This window comes from Zea mays, chromosome 8 (assembly GCF_902167145.1).
Source record: "Zea mays cultivar B73 chromosome 8, Zm-B73-REFERENCE-NAM-5.0, whole genome shotgun sequence".
NCBI classification, from domain to species: Eukaryota; Viridiplantae; Streptophyta; class Magnoliopsida; order Poales; family Poaceae; genus Zea; species Zea mays.
The window spans coordinates 84,025,839-84,043,194 of NC_050103.1; the positions used below are offsets into that span (position 1 = coordinate 84,025,839).

The 17,356-nt window shown below is 45.9% G+C and overlaps 2 protein-coding genes across 4 annotated transcripts; one reads left to right on the forward strand and one right to left on the reverse strand.

The window, feature by feature from the left end:
* Positions 1 to 1,795: 1,795 nt before the first annotated feature.
* On the forward strand, positions 1,796 to 4,675 carry LOC103635477 (LOB domain-containing protein 15). The gene is made up of 3 exons (XM_008657917.4): positions 1,796 to 1,930; positions 2,077 to 2,445; positions 3,636 to 4,675. Exons 2-3 carry the CDS (start codon positions 2,224 to 2,226, stop codon positions 4,071 to 4,073), a joined length of 660 nt encoding a protein of 219 aa, XP_008656139.1. The 5' UTR covers positions 1,796 to 1,930; positions 2,077 to 2,223; the 3' UTR covers positions 4,074 to 4,675.
* Positions 4,676 to 4,740: 65 nt separating this feature from the next.
* LOC100304325 (OSJNBa0059D20.8-like protein) lies at positions 4,741 to 16,555 on the reverse strand. Of its 3 annotated transcripts, XM_035961515.1 has the most exons (7): positions 16,236 to 16,434; positions 15,139 to 15,544; positions 11,340 to 11,530; positions 10,897 to 10,981; positions 10,662 to 10,716; positions 5,240 to 5,378; positions 4,741 to 5,157 (listed from the first exon to the last, which is right to left on the reverse strand). In XM_035961515.1, the coding sequence occupies exons 3-7, from the start codon at positions 11,514 to 11,516 to the stop codon at positions 5,050 to 5,052; spliced, it is 564 nt and encodes a 187-aa protein (XP_035817408.1). In that variant the 5' UTR covers positions 11,517 to 11,530; positions 15,139 to 15,544; positions 16,236 to 16,434; the 3' UTR covers positions 4,741 to 5,049. The 3 variants fall into 3 exon arrangements, 2 of the variants coding, with proteins under 2 accessions (XP_035817408.1, NP_001159238.1); XR_002263945.3 differs by lacking the exon at positions 15,139 to 15,544 and having other exon boundaries at positions 5,240 to 5,443; positions 16,236 to 16,555; NM_001165766.1 differs by lacking the exon at positions 15,139 to 15,544 and having other exon boundaries at positions 4,786 to 5,157; positions 16,236 to 16,435.
* Between the last annotated feature and the right edge of the window lie 801 nt (positions 16,556 to 17,356).

The following is a 17,356-nucleotide window of genomic DNA, read 5'->3' on the forward strand; positions in this document are numbered from 1 at the left end:
CCCATGTGCTTGTATTGTATGCTAGGTATTGCTGGTAGGTCATCATACATAGTGACCGACTGCTTTTATTTAGGGTTGTTCCTAGCTTCGATATTGGTGCATAATAGTAAGCTAATCAATAAAATAACTTACTCCATAACTTAACTACAATAATATATGCGCATTTAGAATCACTCAAATCTCGTATGCTGTTTTCCTTTTCATAAAGTTCAAAAGATTTGCCTGCCTTTTAGTTTAAAAGAGATAAAACTTGATTGTCGACTATTTCTTCTTTCTTTCTTTCTTTTTTGTCATCTGCCCCACCTATCCAAAGTCTTGGAGTCCAATCCGGATCTGTGTTCCCATTCGAATATTCTTCCTACTCCATAAACATCAGTTCTGATCATTATGATACGTTCAATTACTTCACAAGAATTTGCAATAGCAATTGAAAAAGAATCCCCACACAAGTATTGCAAAGTATCATGTTTCCCATCATTCTGAGAATTCACATTATGGAAGAGACACCTGAGTTCTGTTCATCCATAGGACGATTTTATAAATCTGTTAAGGAGAGAACTTAAAATCCGTAGGTGAGAGAAGTACGTAATTTGGTTTTTTCCCATAAAAAATACTTTTATTAAAACCATTTTTTGGTGGACAACTTTGAGAAAAGTTATTTTCCCGGTAGACCAATTATTGAAAGTCGTTTCATTTACTGATGGCATCAAACTGTTTTTGAAAATTGCTAGTAATAGGATATATTTTTTTGTAATAATTTCCATGCAAATGTTTATCAAAAAATTTAAAAACATCCTCAGCAGGTATCTATTTTAATGGTAATGTTGCTGGCCATTGGAAATGGAATTGTCAATTTCATAACTTGGTGACAGCCTACCTATAAATAAGCACATCACTGACATGGTGAGCTTATACCAAAATGATTACTCTAGCTAGTTCAGGTTTATATATTGTTTTCTTCTTGATGGGATCTACTAACTACAGCTGATGTCAAACAATTAAACGTGGAAAACAGAATAAAAACACATGTAGACCTAGTTCCGAGGAAGTGGAATCGAAGATACTCTAATTTCTTATTCTTGCTTATATATATAATTAATATAATGGACCACAATAACTTCAACACCCTAAAGATGCGCCCGATGTTGGGCAGAGTATTTAGGGCCTTTGTTCATACGAAAATAGTTAACAATGCCTATAGAGAGTTGTTACATGTTCTGAATTATATCTCAGTAGTGAAAATAAAACTAGGTCGGCCTCATTGTGCCAACATGTGATATATATCAACTTTTAGAACGGTCTTTAAGTCGAACTATTTAAGTTTGAAAGTTTATGGACCAACATCTATGACATCAAAGCATATACACTATAAAATATTTTTTTGGAGTATTTAATGGTACTCTAGTTTTGTTTTATAAATATGTGTCTCCATTTCTATAGATTTAGTAAAACTTTTTAACTTTGGGGAAATTTAGAAGTTGATTGATTATGTTGGGTGTTGTATAAGCTTAACATTTTTTTTCTTGCTAACGCTAAATAAGAATATGTATGTATAATAGTGTTTTTAGGACATGAGATGATCAAAAATTAAAACGAACAGTAAGACCAAGGTTTGGGAAAAACAAAACAAACAAACACATATGAGATCAGTTAATAAACATTCAGAAGATTCCATCTACACAGTTTAGCCGCATGATAAACTATAACTGGAAAGTCAACACAGCTCAGGCTAGCTTCCAAATGGTGCAAGAACACCTACTCATCTTGCAGTACAATCTCTCGTCAACACCGACGCCCTCTCTCTCTCTATCAGGCGCACACTGTCAAGCGGCACAGGCACAGAAAACCTAGAAGGCACCTTTTCCAAGAGCACCCCAGCCCCATTCTTGTCACCCCGGCCTAGCTTGTTCATGTCCACTGCAAGTGCAAGGTAGGGTATGATCCGTCCAAGGAACACCAATTTCTGAGCAAAAACATCTACTCCATCTAGTCAAGACAAATATAAAAGCTACTGTGTGCGTCGATCTAGATAGAATTAATTTTATCACCTCAATCTGAATCCATTTCCATTTTCAGGCACGAAGCATCCAGCGTCAAAACCATCAAGTTACTAGAACCCTCCACTCCTACCCTTATTACGATTCTCATGCTGTTTTCAGCGAACGGCCTGACCATGATGAGCTAGGGAAGAAGATCAAGAGGGAGTAGTCACCGGCGGAGCGCATGGCGGCGGCGGCACGGAGGAGCTGCAGCTCGCCGGCGGGGGCTGGTGCTGTTGCAGGGGCCGCGATGAACATAATCACGCCGTGCGCCGCGTGTAAGCTGCTCCGGCGACGGTGCGCGCAGGAGTGCCCCTTCTCGCCCTACTTCTCGCCGCTGGAGCCGCACAAGTTCGCCGCCGTCCACAGGGTCTTCGGCGCCAGCAACGTCTCCAAGATGCTCCTGGTAAATCCATCAAATCCATGCGTTTTGGCTGTCACCTATACTCAACTTCTTGGGGTTAAATTATAAAATTTAGTACCACCTTTTTTATTTTGAGGAGATTGGATCTAAAACTTAATTACTCTGAGAGGTACACTGCTTTTTTTTTGGGCAGTATCGTCGCTATTCAAATTGATGAATTCTCATTGTTTTGAATCTCCAACTATAGTTGCTGCAGGGTGCTGTTATTTGTGTTCATGTCCAATTTAGAGCTAGTGTTTTTGAGATATGCATGCCTGCAAACACCTTATATACCACTATTTAAAACACAGTTCTTGAAAAAAGTTTAACTTTGATAATAAAATTTTGACGCTTTAATCACAGACCTCTGTCCCTATAAATCCTAGAGGAGATTTATAGTGTGTTTGGTTGTAGAGTCACCCTATGTTTAATTAGTTGATGCATCATGAATTCATCCTATAAATTTTGACGAAATCAAATTATTCCTCATATATATTATAAATTATTAGTTTGTGAGGAATGGTGTGGTGATGTATCAACTTATTCTATTCACAAACTAAATAAAAAAGTGGGTAAGAAGATGGACCACTTTATTTCTAAACCGAACACTCCGTTAAGTTTTCAAACTAACCATAAAGTTTTCTTTCTGTTGTTATAATCGACTCGTTGTATTTTACGTTAGAACATAGAGAACTGATTTTGAATATTTTTCCTAAAGGTTTGTTCGGATATGTCTGGATCGGAGTGGATTAAATTCCTCCTTATTCAAAATTAAATAGAAAGGAATTTAATCCACCTCAATTCCCTTCGATTTAGATACAACCAAACAAGATCTAAGTGTTGATCTTATTTTCATCGGGCATCACAAAATTCTGGATTTTTGCCATACATATACACAGAGATCAATCTGCAGTGTTATATGCAAGTCAAAAAAAAAATGCGACGTTTCTAGACAAAAGAAAATCAATCAAGCTATATATATCAAACTCGATTTGTTGCATCAAAGCTGCCATGTTTTTGGCGCGCGTCATGTTCATATGGGAAACCAAGCACTTGGTTCATGGCATATGAATAATACTACTACGTCAGGAACTCGACCACTACTGGACTCCTTGTTAGTGACAAGCACACAGTGCACTGCTGCATGCGGAGCTGCTGACTGACAATGGCCACCCCTACATCTGCGGCTGCAGGAGGTGCACGAGAGCCAGCGCGCCGACACGGCGAACAGCCTGGTGTACGAGGCGAACCTGCGGCTCCGGGACCCCGTCTACGGCTGCATGGGCGCCATCCTCACCCTGCAGCAGCAGGTGCAAGCGCTGGAGGCCGAGCTCGCCACCGTCAGGGCCGAGATCGTCAGGCACAGCTGCCGTCCGGCGGCCGCGGCGGTGGCCACGGTGCTCCCCTCGTCGCACGCCTCCCATCTCCTCGCGGCCTCGGCCGCCGCCAGCCGCGGGCTGCACGCTGGCAGCAGCAAGTCGGTAGGGGCAAGAGCGGCAACTTTGGCGGCGGCCGCTGCCGTGGGGCCTGCGGCCTCCTCGTCGTCGTCATCGGCGGTGTACGCCGCCGCCGCGTCGAGCTCAACGGACTATAGCTCCGTCACCAATGAGAACGTTCCTTATTTTGGTTGAGGTAGCAGCACGTTTCTGCTTGAATGTATTTTTTGCCCCCCCCCCCCCCCCCCCCCCCCCTCTTTTTGTCTGTAGACCTATCGTGAAAATATTGGAATACAAGGCTTTCCTGGCAGAGTAAATAATTTTTGTCGTGTCCATTTCTGTTTTTCATTATGCATCGTCCAGGAAAGGATTCAAGCTTAAAACAGCCAAGGCAACTGAGGGTCTTACATTGCTAGGGCTGCAGGCGCAAACATTGTTTCTCAGATCCTGAAAGTGCTAATAAACTGAACAGGCTCTACAGTGTTTCTTCTGATTTTTTTTTTATTTTTGTAAAGTCAACCAAGCTCTTAATTGTGGTTAAAGCTCACCAGTATTATTATATGCAAGGGTTACTGGGTTACGAATCGGAGACAGGGCACGTGCATATGGTACTCCACTAGTTCGTACTTCGGTGTTTGACTGCATTTGGATCTCTGCATGGAACATGACACCTCACATGCTTGTCCCTGCACATTTCACTTTGATACTTCTTGTAGCCTCCCACTCAGGCCTCCTCGTTTTAATCTCAATCTATATTTGAATCCCTACCAAATCAAAATTCTTTCTGATTCCTTTCAATATCAACCAATCCATATGGAATGTGAATAACTCAACAAGTACTTATGTGGCACACGAGACAAGATATTGTTTAACAAAAGTTTGCATCTTTACGTACATACCAAAGTTTCACTTAAATTTGCTTATATTCAGCACCTCATTCAGATATCCAACAAAATGAAGCATGCAAGTAAAGGAGAGTATTCAGTGTCACAAATTGCTAGTGTTTATCCGTATACACTTCCAGCCGAAATCACTCCCTAACAATCAATGCCCCTAGCACTGGTTACGTCCTATGGTGGCATCAACAGTTCCTATCTGAATCTGGCTCAACTGCAGGTGCCTCTTCTGATGATACGTACATCTACACAACGCCCCAGCTAACTCATGTTCCTCAAGGGTCATGGTTAGGAATTTGAGAAGGGCTTGGGTGTTGAGAGTTTGTCAACGTGCAGAGAGCTTTCCATATTGGAACCAACATTTTGACAGGAGGACGAGATCTCTGCATGATTAAGCTTTGCTACCATTGGATTGCTGAATTCGCTTTCAATTAACCAAGATATGAGAACAGGTGCGAGCTTTACCTGGAAAACGAGCAGAAGTTCCTCTTCATCACGCAGAAGCAGCGCCAAGCTCCAGTAACAGGTCACCGGTGTCACGCACTCATTTATCATTGGCTTGAGAATCTTGCCAACGGGCACAAAACGATGATCAACTCTTCCACTAAGAACCACAATTTAAAATTCTTAATATAAACCAATTGACAATCGGAACAACCTTCAAACAGCCTATATCCTTTCCAAGCAAAAACAAATAGGCAGAGTGAGAAAGTGCATGTTTAAGGAAATCTGATACTCTTGCCTATATGATGTCTATCAGCACAGTACACCAGTCGTGTTAAAGATATAGGGAATATCTAGCAATTGTCAGACAGAGCCCAACTCATACTTCAGAAACTATTTAACTAAATAATTTGACGTTTAGTGCTAATCATACAGAGTCCAGATTATGCATCCGATATTCACATGGCTCATAAGAGGAAACTTCAGCCCATAAAACATATAATAGCTACTTGATGCATATCGTTTATCATGCATGATAAGGGATCCAGAGGTGCCGGTGTATGAAAGACAATGGATTGTTGCCATCTCTATCTTGTTTCGGCCAAAATAAAACGAACCCATTCCCATGAAAGATGATACTGAAGAGTCGTTCCATTGATCTGCTACTTTGCTGGGTTGCAGACTAGCAGTGACCTCCAAAAGAGATTGCACTCCGACAGTCAACTTGAATGACTGAATGACTGGTGGTGAATATATTCGACAGAAAAACTGGTCGTTTTGTTTTTGCTACCTTCTTTCTCTCTTTTTTTCTCTGTGGGGTCCTATTTATTGCATGGCATGCTAAAATCCCTACTCCAAGAACTACAAGGCTGTGTTTGTGTTATGTACCAAATCCTCTAGCCTGACTGATCGTAGGTTATAGCGGTGGGAGATTGGGGAACGAGGCTTGAAGCGCGACGAACGCCGAGCCGGCGCCGTAGTGGACGGCGCAGCCCACAGGGGCAGCCGGCTAGGGCTAGAGGTGGCGGCTAGGGCTAGAACTGGAGGAATCCCGACTACCTAAAGGAAGCCGGAAACAATCTTGTTTCTGCTTGACAATCCCTAGGAGTCTTACAAGTATTTATAAGAAAGCTAGCTATCTAGATAAGTATGAACTAAGCTATCTAGATAAGTATGGATAAGTATGAACTATGGGCCTTGGGCCCTATCCTAAGGCCCTGTTGCGCCTAGTATAGGCCTGGTCGTACATAACATCTCTCCCCGCCTTCTCAGACAGCTCTTCCTCGAGCTGTAGGTTGGGGTAGGCAGCACGGAAGTCGTCGAGGTTCTCCCAAGTTGCGTCATCTTCAGGAAATCCGTGCCACTGAACGAGGACCTGCCACGTGCCGCGCCGAGGCTGGGCGCGAAGCACCTTGGCCGGCACAGGAAGTAGCCGACCATCCATCACAGGCTCCAGCGTCCCCGGAACTGCAGGAGGGTCCCCCCGGTGCTGCTTCAGCAAGCTGACATGGATGCGGGCACTCTCCGGCAGCTGTAGGCGGTAGGCTACCGAACCAATCCATTCTTGGACACGGAAAGGCCCGGCGTAGCGAGGTCCCAACTTTCCTTTCGTGCCTGAGTGGAGGGACTGAGTAGTGCGATACAGCAGGCGCAGCCACACCCAGTCGCCCACCTGAAACTATACCTCCCGATGCTCGGCGTCGTAGTACTTCTTGGCGAGCTGTTGGGCCTGTAGGAGGCGCTGGCGTACTTTGGCCAACATCTCATCTCTGGAACGGAGCATGGCGTCGGCGGCCTCGGTGCGCGTCGTCCCTGGTGTGTAGGCCAGCATAGGCGGTGGGGGCCGGCCGTAGACCAACTCGAGTGGAGTGGCGTGTAGGGCTGTGGTAGGATGTATTATAACAATAATCCGCCCATGACAACAAGTCCACCCAGGCCCGTGGCCGGTCGCCGGTGACACACCGAAGATACATCGCATTAATCTTGTTGACCACCTCCGACTGCCCATCCGTTTGCAGGTGGAAGACAGTGCTCATTTTTAGTGTCACCCCCGCCATCTTGAAGAGATCCCGCCATACGTGCCCGGTGAAGACGGGGTCCCGGTCACTGACAATGGACAGCGGGAACCTGTGTAGGCGTACGATGTCGTCGAAGAACGCCTGTGCGACTGAAGACGCGGTGTAGGGGTGGCCGAGGGCGATGAAGTGGGTGTATTTGGAGAAGCGGTCCACTACCGTGAGGATGACGGACTTGCCCGCCATCTTGGGCAGCCCCTCGATGAAGTCTATGGAGATGTCGGCCCACACCTGGGACAGCACCTCAAGGGGCTGCAGGAGACCCCCCGACTGTTGTGCCAATGTCTTGTTCCGTTGGCATGTGGTGCACGTTCGCACCCAATCCTGCACGAGCGCTCGGTCGCGGGAAATGTAGAAGTCTGCCCGCACCCGATGGAGGGTCTTCTGGACGCCCTCATGCCCTGCTGAGTGCGCCAAAGTCAGCACCTGGTGGCGCAGGTCGTTGTAATCCGGCACGAAGACGCGTGTCCCATGCAGGAGCAGTCCGTCAACGAAGCGCACGGAGCAGCCAGCTGGCCCTCCTGCAGCTGCTGGAGGAGGTGCTGCCCGTCGGGCGCAGCTGCCGTCGCCCTCCTGATGTTGTCCAACAGGGTGAACGTAGGACCGGAGATGGCCCAGGCCGCAATGGCTGCATCCTCCACGGCTGCCTCAGTGTCGCGGCGGGACAGGGCATCCGCTACGATGTTCAGGCGCCCCGGCCTGTACTCCACCGAGAAGTCGAAGCCGAAAAGCTTGCTGATCCATTGGTGCTGAGGAACTGTAGATAGGCGCTGATCAAGCAGGAATTTCAGGCTGTAATGGTCAGTGCGAACAGAAAAATGACGCCCCCACAAGTACGGGCGCCAGTGACGGACGGCCTGCACGAGGCCGATGAGCTCCCTCTCGTAGGCTGCCAGCTTAAGATGGCGGGCTGCAAATGGCTTGCTGAAGTAGGCGAGGGGTCTCGTGCCCTGATGAAGGACGGCACCGAACCGCGCACCTGACGCGTCACAATCGACGACGAAGAGCTTGGAGAAGTCCGGCATCTAGAGCACCGGCCCTGTCGTCAAGGCATGCTTGAGGGCGTTGAAGGCTGCTTGCGCGTCGTCGTCCCAGGCGAACGCGTCCCGCCACAAGAGACGCGTCAGCGGGGCTATGATGAGGCCGAAGTCTTTGATGAACTTGCGGTAGTACCCCGCCAGCCCCAAGAAGCCCCGAAGTCCTCGTGCAGACTGCGGGAGCGGCCAGAAGGCCACCGCCGCGACCTTGTCCGCGTCCATGGCGACCCCGCCCTCCAAGATGACGTGGCCAAGGTAGGCCACCGATGTGGCGCCGAAGGAGCACTTGGAGCGCTTCAGATGAAGGTGGTGCGCTCGCAGTGACTCGAGGACGATGCTCACATGCTGGAGGTGCTCCGCCCACGATGTGCTGTAAATCAGAATATCGTCGAAGAAAACCAGCACAAACCTCCGAAGGCATGGGCGGAGTACGTCGTTCATCAAAGCCTGGAAGGTGGCAGGTGCATTCGAGAGTCCGAACGGCATGACCAGGAACTGTCGTCGAGCCCTGCGCCCATGATGGGATTGGGGAAGGTGACGGAGGAAATCGGATCTGCTGGATGGGGGTGAAGGCTTGTGGTGGTGCGATGGACGATGAGGTTGGGTCGATTGGCATGCCGTACGGATAGGAAATTGGTTGCCGAGATATTGGGGGCAGCGGCGCAGGTAGTTGCGTGGGGGGTGGCAGAGGTGCAGGGGGTGGCGGCGCAGGTAGGGATGGTAGCGGCGGCTGTGGTGGATGGCGGCGTAGGCGAGCTGACCTGTCAGCATGGCGTTGAGGGTGAGCTGCACGTCGCGCATGGCGTGGCTGAGGTCTGTCGGCGACGCCACGATCTGGGCTAGGGTGAGCGTCGGTGGGATCGCGGCCGCGGGCGCGCCGGGCGGGACGAGCACCATGGCGCCCGACGATATGGGGGTCGCGGCCAGGGTAGCGGGCAGTGCTGCAGACTGGCCCGACGGCAGCAGCGGCTGCTGCACCGGCGATGGCGGCTTGGAGGGGGCGGACGTGCTCATGATCGTCGAGGTCTCTGATACCAGATTGTTATGTACTAAATCCTCTAGCCTGACTGATCGTAGGTTATAGCGGTGGGAGATTGGGGGACGAGGCTTGAAGCGCGACGAACGCCAAGCCGGCACCGTAGTGGACGACGCAGCCCACAGGGGCGGCCGGCTAGGGCTAGAGGTGGTGGCTAGGGCTAGAACTGGAGGAATCCCGACTCCCTAAAGGAAGCCGGAAACAATCTTGTTTCTGCTTGACAATCCCAAGGTGTCTTACAAGTATTTATAAGGAAGCTAGCTATCTAGATAAGTATGAACTAAGCTATAAGTATGGATAAGTATGAACTATGGGCCTTGGACCCTATCCTAAGGCCCTGTTGCGCTTAGTATAGGCCTGGTCGTACATAACAATTTGGTTCTAGGATATGAGGGATAGGATGGTTCCATTCCAGTTTTCTGGGATGTGATGGTTCCGCCTCTGTTTGGTTTGGAGGGACAGAAATGTCCTTCTCTATGTTTGGTTGAAGGGATGAGGATGAAGACAATACATCACAATTTACAATCTATTAACATCCGTTAAGTGGGACCCACGTGTCATCCTTTCCCTCATCTTCCCATCCCCGTTTCATGTGTCGTCTCACCTCTCCCAGAGCTCGAGCTCTGCTAGACGCTTGCCTAAAGCTTGAGCTAGAGCTGTGTTGTACCTATACTGGCTCGAGCCACGCGCCTGCCCCAAGGTCGCGCACAGAACAACCTCCACCCCAAGCGAGTGCACCCTTACCTGCGCGCGCCTGCTTTCGCCCCGAGCGCGACCCTTGCCTCGAACTTTCACCATTCTGTCCCAGCCCTTAGTGTGTGCGGGAGCTTGGCTGTTGCCACGCTCCCCTGCTACAGCCGTCAGCCGTCGTCCATGGCCAAGCTTGCAGATGCGAAGAGGAAGAGGAGCAGCGGCAGACAGAAGCAAACGTCGTCGCTATAGGATGAGTGTGTAACTCAATTCTTGAGAGATGGGGCCTGAATCTAGAAAAATATCCCTCTCTAGGAACAACTTCATCCCTCCTAACCAAACATTGGGTCTGTCCCTCCCACCCCAGAAATAAACACAACCTAAGATTATCAAGGACAGGACGTACACAATAAGACCCCTTTGGAAGGCAGGAATTTCATAGGAATCATTTAGGAATTTCACAGGAATCAATTCAGTTTCACAGAAAAAAACAGGAAACAAGAAAAATTCCCGCATTCCAAAAGGGGCCTAAGATAGAGAATAGGACAAACAGTAAGGGAATGAAATGGAGCATGATCTATTATTCAGATCAGGATTATGTGTACCTCCAAAAATGTATTTCTAGCTGAATTCCAAAAGCTGGCATTATCACTACTGATTCTGCAGACAAACAAACACGGAAAGGCAACAAGAAATACAATCTCAAATTCATGCACAAGTATCGGAGGCAACGGACGTTTGAATTTTGAAGTATACACCATCTCAGTCATATTAACTAATGACCTATTACTATCAATATATATAAAGGCTATACAAATGCAACTAGAATGAAGGATTTACCTCTCTTCACAGGTTTGTATTGCAAACATTTGGCGACCAGAACAGCAAAGGTAATATTCCAAACAGACCCAAGAGATAGGCTCTCCTGCGATGTTGAAGCAAGTCAATTTCCACTATGTATACCAGTCATCAAAATAAAATACAAAGTCAAACAAAACTATGATCATTTCATCATATGTGAACCTAGAATCGTAAGGATGTTATTAAAAAGATGGGTAGCACAACTTGATGATTCTCATAAGTTAATTTCCATATCAAGAAATATGTTACAAGAAGGTAATGTCAAACTGTGAAACTGTTCTACATACAAATGAAATTTGGTGGTTCCAGGTTTGTCTACAATTCAGTGAAATAACCAAAGATCATGAACGAAGCACTTATAATAAGATCGTTCTGGAAGTCTCTGATCATTTTCCGCGCCAACAATTACAAGAGAATTGTACCTTTGTCAGCAATGGTTGGCAGGCATTCACAAGAAGGAAAATAATGCCAATGTATGACAGAACAACCCGCAATCTGCTCCTCTTAACAAAGATCTCGTGGACGTCAACTCCAACGCTACAATGATGCTTGTAAGTATGGCTGGTATTAGATACTTCTAGTTTTTTTTCTTGATCCATGGTCCCAGTAGATCCTGAAACAATAGTAATGCATAGCAATTAGGCACCAATACAATTAAATCGGTGGCAGAACAATAACCTAAAGCAGACAGAAATATGAAAAAACTAGTGGGAAATATCAATCTCCATACTAAATTTGCTCCACCATACAAATTGGGGAAGCTGCTTGGAGTCTTGGACAAAACTGGTTATGCAGCAAATAGTGAAAGTCAAAAGACTCCTGCTAGTCTGGTCTCTAGTCTCTGCATCACTTGCTAACTAGTTTTGGTAGCCTAGGCATATAAACAATGTCACCACAATTCAAACTCATCAAGGAATTCTTCTGAGCTAATTAAATCTTGATATGTATACAACCTAGAAATATAAGAGGTGTGAACTGAATGCCCCCTTGATTCCACAACACAATTTTCTAGGGATGAAAGTGTAACACCTTGAATTTGGGGGTATAAAATTTCTTCTCTAATATCTACCAAATTCAGGTGTTACCTCTTTTCTTCTCTCTATAGATTTATTTTCCCTTCCTTTTAGTAGAGTTTTGATTATTTATTTGGAAATGTATTAATACTTTAGTAGATTAAACCCTAAGGGAGACATGAAATGTTGCATCATGCTGAGCTTAAACTTTGTTTTTGGTTGATGCACATGTTTGAAATATTTAAATTTGAATTTGTGGTGTGGTTGGATTTGAATTCAATAGAGAAAATAAAAAGAAAAGGGATTTAGAAATTCATATTAAAAAAGAAAAGCAAAAGAAGCCCAGAGCCCCTCCCCTCCCATCCTTTCGGCCCACCCGGCCCACTCCAGCCGCGCGCTCGCCTTCCCCTCTCTCTCTGACCGGTGGAGCCAGCCTGTCGGCGTTGGTTCCCTCGTCCGCGCGCGCGCCCCAGCTCTCTGTGTCGTGGACCCGCCCCGTCAGATAGAAATGGGTATAAATTAGGGTTTTTGAATTCTAAAACTTTCAAAATTCATAACTTTGTCATATGAACTCCAAATTGGGCGGTTCAAATTGCAAAATGTTCATTATAGTATTTTCTATCTGTTTAAATTTTGTTCATCCACTGTTTCCATGTTTCAATTTTATGGTTGGTCTCTAGGTTAGAATAAGGCTATGGGAGTTTCATTAGAAATAAAATAAAGATAAAACCCTAATGAATATTCAAGTGCCTAACTTTGTAGACCTAACCTCATTTAATGTATGATCCCATCCCTGGAATAAGTTTATTTAAGTGAGTAATTTACTGAGATAGACTTAGTTAGAGAACAATAGACCACTAGGCATAGTGATCTACCCAAAACCTATAATGCACATGTGTGTTTTTACCTTTTATTTGAACATGTGCTCACTCTGTTGCATATGTTTGGTGTACTGTTCTTTTGCTATTCTCCAAGTGTGTTGAATGAATGATTACTTTGCGTAGACAACGAGCAGTCTGTGGTTCCCGAGTGTGTTGCATGAGACTTCCATGAGCAGCAACTTGGTGAAAGTAAGTGTCCTCTTTTTCTCGAATACGCAAGAGAATTGCGTATTTTTTATATTAATAGAAGAAGCAAAACACAAAAGTCATAGCCAAGAGGCCACACAAGAATTACAGGGGATAACAAGAGGAGAGAAACATAGACAAACATAACAGCCCCAAACACACAATCACACATGAAACACAATATCACTTAGGTAGCAAACATCTGGCAGCTACAGACCTTTGGCACCAACCTTTGGCACCAGCCAGCTTCCAAAGCATAATATCATTTCCAAACATGGCTAAGGCAGCAGAAAGATTTGGACTCATCCCATTGAAAACACAATCATTCCGATGCTTCCAAAGACACCACGCCCCCAAGATCACTATGGAATTAAGGCCAGCCTGAGTCGACCATCCCGACGCTTGTGTCCTCTGTGACCAGGAGGAGGAGACGATCAACCATCTGCTGTTGTCTTGCGTTTTCGCTCGACAATTCTGGTTTATCCTTCTCCAATGGGTTGGGCTTGCTGGTGTGGCACCGCAACCGGGTGAAGAGGACTTCATGGCATGGTGGAAAGGCATCTCTGCTCCCTTGGGGGGGAGTAAGTGTCCTCTGACCCATTATGTCCTACTAACTTTATAATTCATTGTCTCGCATACCATGATCAACCTAAGGATTGACTAGTGTTCTGTTTTTTCTGTCCTTCGTTATCCTTTGGGAATTGGTTACTATGATTAGTATTATGCTATTGTTTTACTTTAATTAATGAACATGATGAAAATATTTATGATACAATGATGATATCTTGATTATGATGATGAACTTGTGATACTTTAGGGGCTCGGGTTGTTTCTCGAGTACCTCTCCGTAATGACCTGTACGTTGGATGACCACCTGAGAAAACAGTACAACCATGAGGGTGGTATGGGACGCCCTTAGCTGATTAATTAGAGAAACTTGAGGTGTAGTCGGCTTCGCCGTCGTGTCGTCAATAGGGTCCGAGCACAGTACTTGCTCTGCCGAGGCTGGGTGTCGAGGTTCTTTCGTGTTGCTTTTGTTAGTCACCCATTCCTGTGGGGAGAGGTACTGTGTTTATCAAACTGGAGAAACCTAATGGGCGGCTATGACCTCTAAGGAATCTTTGTAAAGGCTACTTAGTGAAACCTTGCCGACTCAACTTGTTAGTGTTCGAGGGTTTGATCGACCTGAGGCAAAAAGTGATCACGACTCGTGGGGAAAGTGTGCAACCTCTGTAGAGGGTTAGAAACTGGTATATCAGCCGTGCTCACGGTTATGAGCAGCCTTAGAAGCTCCTTTGATTAGAATTACTCTGGATACCTTTATGATGATGCTTAATGATGATGATTATATTTATGGTATTTGGTATTTCCTCTTGAAGGGAGTACTATATGGGTTAATAACTTGGATTATTGCTAAACTTGGCTCTCTACTAGTAATAAATACCTGGCCAATTAAAAGCAATTGCTCTAATCTTAACCACACATACAGCTAGTCCATTTTAGCCAAACGGGACATTTGCCGGGACATTTGCTCTAATCTTAACCCCCTTCCAAGTTCCATAGGCCACAACACAGCTGGTGGCTGTCCCTTCCAAGCTCTAGTGCCCCTGGCCGCAGCCCGGAGACCCATAATAATTCTTTTATTAAGTTTTTAATTGTGTATGATGGTGAACTGGGAAGAAATTTAATTAATTATGCTACTGAATTGTCGAAAATAATTGTGTCTGTCATATCTAGCGGATATCTGAAACCCGTCTGAAATCCGATGGGCACGGGCATGGATATAAATTTCTACCCGCGGGTATGGTCGCGGACGGATATTGGTTACAACCGCGGATATGATTGTGGGTGGATATTTGCAATATCCAGTCTGAATATGATCTGTTGCCATCCCTAACATCACTGGTGTAGTCTATCAACCTCAACTCAATGTCAGAGCATAGCCAGTTGGCAGCTAGCATCCAACGACCTGCCTCTTAGGCTTTCTCCAGCAAAGTGCGCTAAAATGTTCTATACGCTAAATATAGCGGACGAAGGTGTACGCTACGTCTCCAGCAAGAACCAGTAAAGCGTCCGGTAAATTGTAGCGAGCCTTCGTCGTCCGCCAAATGTGGTGGACTCGTTATCGCGTCGCCGCCTACCTGTTCACTCTCGCGCTTGCTTGGAAGTCACTCGCCGCTCTGTTCTATCCCACGACTCGTCGCTCCGTTCTCCCCCGCGCTTGCCCAGAAGCTTTGAAGCCTTTCGTGACTTGCGATGTCGTGAAGACGGAGGAGTCGTCTGCCTCCAGTGGCGGGAGCCTCTCCCGCCACACCAGCGCGTACAGCCAGACGACATCCCTCGGCCCACCTCCTGACAGCTCGTCAAAGTCATCGGAGCTCTCGGCGACGATGAGCTCGACGACCTCGTCATCGTTCCCACCGGTGCTCCCTCCCACAAAGCAGACGAAGTCGTACTCGCCGCCACCGTCCGAGCACGGGCTAGTGCGACCGAACAACAGGTAGAACACGTGCAGCGTGGCCGCCTGGTTGGTGCTCGTCGAAATGTCTACGAAGCAGCAGACATGAACGATGTTATGTCCAATATGATTTTATTTTAGAAAACAAGGTCCGATAGCTTCTTGTGTATCGAAGCACGGTTAGTAATATAGGTTATAAAATGTAATTATTTTAATTAGTCCCTAGTTCATTTTTGGACGCATAGAAAGGATTTTTTTATTGCATATACGACTGAGAAACAAATTATAATACAAATGTCCGGTACATTATTTTCTTAAATATGTAATAATATTATTTTCGCCATAAAATCAATATGTATTGTGTAGTGTATTTTAACATATGAACTGCTTTTAAGCGACCAATGAAAATTGTAAAATTTGTAACTGTAGAGGACCGAATTTATAAGATGTTGCTGGAGACTATGAAAATATAGAGTACGAGATCTTTTAGAGTGTGTAATAAATATTCCTTGAGAGGATAAAATTTAAGGAATATTGCTGGAGACAGTCTTAGCCCTCTATGGTATAGCGTTATGATTCCTAAAGCCGGTAGCAGAGGCTATCCAACAAAAGTTTAGACTGGCCGTGACCCAGCGACGCCCAGTGGGGACGAGGACGGCGAAGAATCCTACTGGAGGCGTAAGGCAGGCGCGGTCTCGGTCAAAGGAAAGCTGGATCTGGATCGAGCCGTGGCTCTTGAGCGAGAAAATGGGTAACGGAAAGGAAAGGTGGAGGGTCTACCTGGCCAGGCGAAAACGATGGGGAGTGAAGCGGCTGAAGCGCGCAGGGGAGGCAAGGACGAGAGTTGGGCGCGGTGAAGGCGGGAGAGCAGCGACGGTGGCGACAGACTCCGGCGGCGTTGGGACGGCAGAAAGGAGGCAGCGGGGGCGTGCGTAGCTCGTGCTTTGTCTGGATTTTCGGTAGAGACGGCAATGGCGCCGATCCCCCATTCCCGTGACCAATCCAGAAAGAGATTAGAGGACATTAAATCCTCTCTTAGTCAAAAATAACTAGGAAGGGATTTAAATCTCTTCAATCTTCGGAGGGAATTCTCTCAAATCTCTTATGGATTGGTGTAACCGAACAAGCCCTAAGGAATTTCTCTATTAGGGGATGGGTATGGGGAAGGTTCTCCCCTCGCGGGATGTAAACGGGAAAAAATCCTCTCCTGATGGGTAAACGGGGACGGAGATGGAAAAACATTCCCCGTTCCCCGCGGGGACCCGTTAAACTTATATATGATAATGTTTTCCTGTAATATATCATGATAAAAATAAATAATCACATTATTAAGATATAACTCGTTATACAAATATATTTATTTTGATGTGCACATAATGAGTACTAACATCTAACAATATGTATAAGTGACAATGTTTTGTATTAATAATAAAAAAAGTATGTCATAATTATAATTTAAGTGGGGATGGGGATTTATCCCCGCGGGGAACGGGGATAGGGAAGAAATACCCCCCGCAAGAGTTCGTGGGATCCCCACGGGAAAAAAAATTGTCGTGGGGACGAGTATAGAGAGCCAAAACCCGACGGGGATTTCCCCGTTGCCATCCCTAGTTTTCGGGACTCGGGTGGTGGCTTCGAGTTTCTATTTGGACCTTTTTGCGTTCCTCCAAAGCTAAGGCAATGTTTAGTTTAACAAACTAAATTTTAATTCCTGTTATATCGAACATTTGATGCTGGTTAAAAATATTAAATATAATCTAATTATAAAACTATTAGTTAAGTACTCATGTGTTGTTATAGTTTCTATATATCACATAAATAAATTTTATTTAAATAAAACAATACTAACCATAAAGATGTCATTGTTAAGTTGCAATGTACTCTATGTTATCATAACTGAG